The sequence below is a fragment of the Colias eurytheme genome, chromosome 15 (genome assembly GCF_061535395.1).
Source record: "Colias eurytheme isolate Ceu_HAF_F1 chromosome 15, ilColEury1 Martin Lab GWU primary, whole genome shotgun sequence".
Lineage (NCBI taxonomy): Eukaryota > Metazoa > Arthropoda > Insecta > Lepidoptera > Pieridae > Colias > Colias eurytheme.
Genome location: NC_142994.1, coordinates 11,365,464 through 11,371,463, shown reverse-complemented (window position 1 = coordinate 11,371,463; position 6,000 = coordinate 11,365,464). Strand labels below are relative to the sequence as shown.

At 31.3% G+C, this 6,000-nt stretch overlaps 1 protein-coding gene across 1 annotated transcript in view; it reads right to left on the bottom strand.

The window, feature by feature from the left end:
- Positions 1-1,806: 1,806 nt before the first annotated feature.
- The window catches only part of LOC149902582 (protein O-mannosyl-transferase TMTC1-like), a 72,439-nt gene continuing 68,245 nt past the window's right edge, over positions 1,807-6,000 (bottom strand). The window contains exons 13-14 of the mRNA XM_090110311.1: positions 3,976-4,096; positions 1,807-3,691 (exon numbers count right to left, since the gene is read on the bottom strand). Of these exons, the coding sequence (XP_089966437.1) occupies positions 3,398-3,691; positions 3,976-4,096 (415 nt within the window). The 3' untranslated portion in view covers positions 1,807-3,397. The remainder of the gene's footprint in view (positions 3,692-3,975; positions 4,097-6,000) is intronic.

The following is a 6,000-nucleotide window of genomic DNA, read 5'->3' as shown; positions in this document are numbered from 1 at the left end:
GCAAAGCTGGGCGGGTTGCTTATTATGGGTGTACACATATCTAGAGTTTTAAGAATTCATCTATTTGAAAAAAAACTGCGTCTGGAATTTTTTACGTAGTCAGCGTATGCAAAACTATAACCTTCTTTGAGCTTAGTATACCAACACCCTGTATATTCCAAATATACTTGCAAGGTTACATTAATAGATAATTTGAATTAATTGCGCTGTGACAAATAAAGTACCTAAAATGTTTATTTTACATCTAATTACAAATTGTGTAGGTAATTTGCGTTATGTAATAACAAAACAATGCTCGAGAATGTATTCGTATCGAGTATTATAAAGCTTCTTTTATTTGTTTTCATATTTATTTTAAGAGAAATCGAATTCTTAGAACTTTATAAATCCCTAATTATATCTTAGTCCCTGTTATATACGCACTGCTTTACAAATCGAGCTCAAATTATATTGGCTCTTATTTTTTCTTTATAACATTGAATCGAACCACGTGTAAGTTGCAAAGGCCGAATAAAATTAATTAATAACATTTCCCTTCAAATAAAGCCTAAATGTAACTCATACATAAAAAAACACTATTTTCTGGATGATTTACCAATATTAATTGAATCGTAAAGGGTAATGACATTTAAAATTCCCTTATCCAAGAAAGCCAGACAAAATGGTGAAAGGTTAATCAGGGTAGAGTTAACAAGCCAGTGATTTTCTTTCAATTTCAATTAAAACCGATTAGGATTTGACCACAGATTAGGTAGTAGTTATTAAAGTTATGATTAATCTCTATGAATATTAATAAATTTTATTCGTATACATTATTGAGTGTAGACTGTTTTTTTCGTGAATTTAATTGCGATTAAAGAGAGTTTGTAAAAGCTAAGTTAAAAAATATTCGAGGATACAAAGATTGATCGAATTCTTCGTCATTTACGCAGAAGGTATATTTTTTTTATTTAATACTTACTTACTCAAAAATGTAATCCTTGAATCACTCTATCTATTAAAATAACCGCATCAAAATCCGTTGCTTAGTTTTAAAGATTTAAGCATACATAGGGACAGAGAAAGCGACTTTGTTTTATAGTATGTAGTGATTTACTAACTGGTAATTATTGATCTGTTATCAATATTTTTCAAATAAAAAATCGACTCATTTTTTGAAATAAATATATGTTATTACTATAGGAAGTTACTAGGACAATAGATTCATTTCCAATTTTAATACCAGCTTTCTAAAAAGATAGATGTATGTAATAGATGCATCACATAGCCGTGTTTGCCACATTCCGGCTATGTGATGCCAGACTAATGCATCTTCTTTCAATATTCCTATAATGACGACCGTTGGGTTTCAGGTAACAAAAACAACAGATATCTTCAAAACTTTATTCCAGTACACTGAAAGCATAATCAGGTGCTTCCTAAATTAGTATGTACAACTTATTCAGAGTTACATTCCCGTAGTGAATATATTTCATAAGCTTTGGCTATAGTGAAGTCAAGGCTTACTTAAAACTAAATGTTTCCATGTTTTGTTACATAGCCCTTTTTATTACCATCTATGTTTATTAAATTATTTTTAAATTATTACATAAGTATATAAAGTTTCATACAATACATGCAAAATATTATACAATACAAAACGTAATAAAAATAACAGCAAATGAATTAAGTGTACTTAGTTGAAAACATAAAATTAACGAACGACGACGACCTAAAACATTTTTATCAAAATTATGTTTTTCTAGATAAATAAGCTATTATATATTTTGCTGTCGATTATTTTCCTTTGGTATACAGGTACTAAATCGAATGACTTCAGAGTAAAGAAATACAACAACTAAACTACTTAATAAAATCTTTAATTAAGTTTATACAAAATTACCTCCTAGGTTTACCATGATGTCTTATAGCAGTTTTATTTCCAGCGTGGGAAAGTGATGGCGATAGACGATCTATATAGCGCTGTCACTTTTCCGCATTCTAAATAATACTGCTTTAAGACGTCATGGTATAGGAGTATCTTTACAATCACAGTTAAAAGCCGAGCTATGTAACAATCAAATCCTTATTCTAAAGTAGAAACCGTGCATGGTCTATTCTTAAACACCACTTGTCTGTCAAAAATATACTTTCTCATTTCTCTACAAAATCCTTACCTAAATTAGTTGACTATCTAATTCAATGCAGTTCGATAATTCACGAATGGCTAGATACATGTGAAACGTTAAATTTGTTTTAATTTGTTATTAAAATAGGAAACCAATGACAATTCCTTATAATATAACTAGCTGTGCCGCGCGGTTTCACCCGCGTAGCTCCGCATCTGTTGGTCTTAGCGTGATGATAATATATATCCTATAGCCTTTCTCGATAAATGGGCTATCTAACACCGAAAGAATTTTTCAAATCTGACCAGTAGTTCCCAAGATTAGCGCGTTCAAACAAACAAACTCTTCAGCTTTATAATCCTACCTATTAGTATAGATTATATTAATAAAATTAAATAAAAATATTTCAATTAATTTCTCATTTCATTAACGTTTATTTTTAAACTCATTTAATTTATTTAAACATTAATCTTTGTATAATTGGAGTGGTTGTTACTAGTTTCTTGAAATAATGGATTTTTCATTATCAAATAACAGGAATATCAAGTCATGTACCCAGAAATTCAACTCAGCCATACTCAGCTAAATAAAATTCCAGTAACTGAAAACAAAAGAAGTAGGTATGACTAGTTTTATGCTATGAATTTAATTAAATTGAAGTTAATATCTAAAAAGTATATAAGATATTTGCAATAAATATATCTTGTTATTGAAGTTCATAAAGCTGCCAATAATAACTGGCTTATTTCTAATTCCTAACCTTGAATTAGTACGAAAAGGTAGTCTTAGGTTGATTAGTCTATTTATGAAATTGATATTCTGCTTTATTGAACGTATTAGGTATATAAAAGACGAAAATAGTGACAAAAAAAGAGATTTGAAATAAATGCTGTGTTGTGTGCAATGTCATGGTTGGAATAGTCTTCTATATATATAAAACTCAAAGGTGACCCGAAATTCTTGCGGGAACGGGGAAAAACGGGGATGCACGTACAAAGTCGTGGGCGGAAGCTCGTGTATTATAAAATTCGGTGTAGGTTATTTTAAGATTTATTGAACACTTTAAGTATTTCTATCAATCCATATTGTTAATAGCAAAAGAATGGATATTAAAATATAGAACTTCAAACAAAGTAAATATCATACACATTACAGCAATTCCAGCCTTCAATTCCTGAACATCAATTAACATGAAACCATTCGTGAATTACCCAAACCCAGCTCTTAATATAACCTTGCGATATTGTCAGCATAACTTATCTAGCATCACTCAATAGTTCATAACTGTTTTAAAAAGTTTTCATCAAAATGTGCTCCCCGTATTGACCGAGCTTCGGCAGAATATCATCTTTCTTCCTATCCCTATGTGTACACTTCTTTTTCAGTCCTGTTTCTGATTTGTTATGTGTAGTCTTTAACTGCGTTGCTATGGAAACGTTACGTTTTTTAACACACGATTTGAACTCACAGCTTCCTTTAGTTTTAGCACTCTCACTTAAATGTTCGCCGCGCGTTTTCACTTTCGGTATTTCTTTTATCGCTTCGACGACTAGTTGTTTGTGATCTAGGCACGTTGTCGATTTCTGCGGGCAAACTTTGTTTTAGTTCCGATGAAGTATAATTGAATCGTAGTATTTCTGTTAGAAGTTTATTGAATAGTAATTGAAGCGTTATCGTTGTGAAATATTTTAATAAGTAATTTATTAAGCTTCTTTTAAACTTAACCCTTAAATCTCTGATATTTCAATGAGCTTATAAAAGGACCATAAAATATTATTTTTCATATTATCACTCAACTTTCATGAAAATCAATTAGTCTCATCATATAATATGAAGGTTAAGAATTAATTAAATTTTGAAAACGTACAGTAGGATTAACAGCTTTCGTGTAGATCTGAACTCGTCCCTCTAACTCCATTTTCAACGACCAGTCTCTCCAGTACATGTGTGAAGCTGCGCTGGGCCAACCGCGGCGCCATGTGTGCCATCTGTATTTATATACAAATATTATAATAATATAAATATTATTATTTGCTTAAGATATCTTTATAACTAAGGTAGTAGTTTTTATATAAATTAATACTGAATGTGAAGAATTTGCTAAGGACGAAAACCTCACCGATGTAATTAAAACTAATTATATCAATAATTTAAAGGCATATTATGAATGTGGGATATAGACTACGGAAACCCCATCACTGATCTATTTTGCGTATAAATGATGATAGAAACCGATGAAAAAGTTTATATTCACGTAAATCGGACGCAAATGGCTGAAAAGGACTTATGAGTATCATACTTATTGCTTTGCGTACCTATATTCCTGAAAATAAATACTTCAAAGCATAATTCTAGCAATTTGGACTCCACTATTGCATGACCAGCTCGACCGTAATTGTCATCAATAATACCAATGCATGGAAAGCCAAGTTTTATTTACGTTGAAGTGTCGTAGCTGAAATATTGTCAATACAGCGATAGGATCCGCGGAGAATACAAACAAAGCTAATTGAAAATCAATGGCGCTCCGGCGAGCACGTTTGTTAAAACATATTGTTTTATAAATTCCTTTGTAGTGAATATTAATTTCCATCGCGTTTTACGGATATTTTATTGGGCTATTTTAGTGGACATGAGCTGTTTGTGCGCATTCAAAGAGGCTCTTAATTTGATTTTGATTTAATATAGATTATAAAGGGATTTATTGATGGCGGTTTATGATATAATTATTAAAGAACTGTATACAAAAGGCATGTTGGACAAAAGAGACACGTGTAAAAGATAATGGTATAAAGTTAAAATATAGCATGAATATCAAGGTTTTCGATTTTTATCAGTCACTTAATTCATATATTATGTATATTTCATGTGACTTCTAGTTGAAATTATCGAGTAACTCATTAACGTTAGATTATTTCGTTTGCACTGGTTTTTTCTATGGATTTGGGAAAAGTTTGGTTTGTACCCAGTCAGCAGCTGCAGCACTTAACGTTTTGTACCTGGTTAACAATTGTAGCACTCTCGAGCGCTGACCAAGCGCGCGGTAGGTAAGCGTTTTGTACCGGGCAGCAGCTGCAGCACTGAATGCTATATACCTTGTTAACAACTGCAGCACTCTCGAGCGCTGACCAAGCGCGCGGTAGGCAGGGGCGTGCACAGAGTTTTTGGACAGGGTAGGCAGAAATATTGCAATGATAATAAGTCATAAAAATTAATATTTCATATTGCAGTACTGATATTTGATTGGAGATACATAGTATTTCCGCAAAATAATGGAAAACATATTATCACGAACATTTTTGTAATCTAAGCATAGGTCATAACTATCTATAAAATAATTGTCAAAGTACTTAGGTATGATATCCTAACTAGTATTCTATATTATGTAATTAATGATTAACTTTACCTTTGTGTATTACAAATTCCGGTATAGATCCATTTATAGATCGGCCTTTTTCCTATCACTCTGTTTGATAAAAGTTTATTCATAAAACAAAAATAAGAATTTTTCGTTAAATTAGGTATGCCTTATTATCTTACAAAATACACTGATGATATACATAATCTATTTAGTTACTCTCAAAACACTTCACTTGCAAATTGTCGTAGTAAACATTATTAATTTTCTCAAAAAAACAAATTTAACCTCAAAGTAAACGTTTGTTATTTCCAAAACAAAACAAACGAATAATGATACTATTTGCAGATGGTCTTTACCGCTACAAAATTGTATACATTATCACACTTCTTAAATTGGTCGCATATTCAACTTCAGTTTCGACTTTCGATGTAGTTCCGAATTCGGTTCGTACCTAATTCGTATATCTTCGTAAAAACTAAAAAGACACTGCCTACCTTGTGTGTTTGTGTGCGTGGTTTTATTACATCAGTG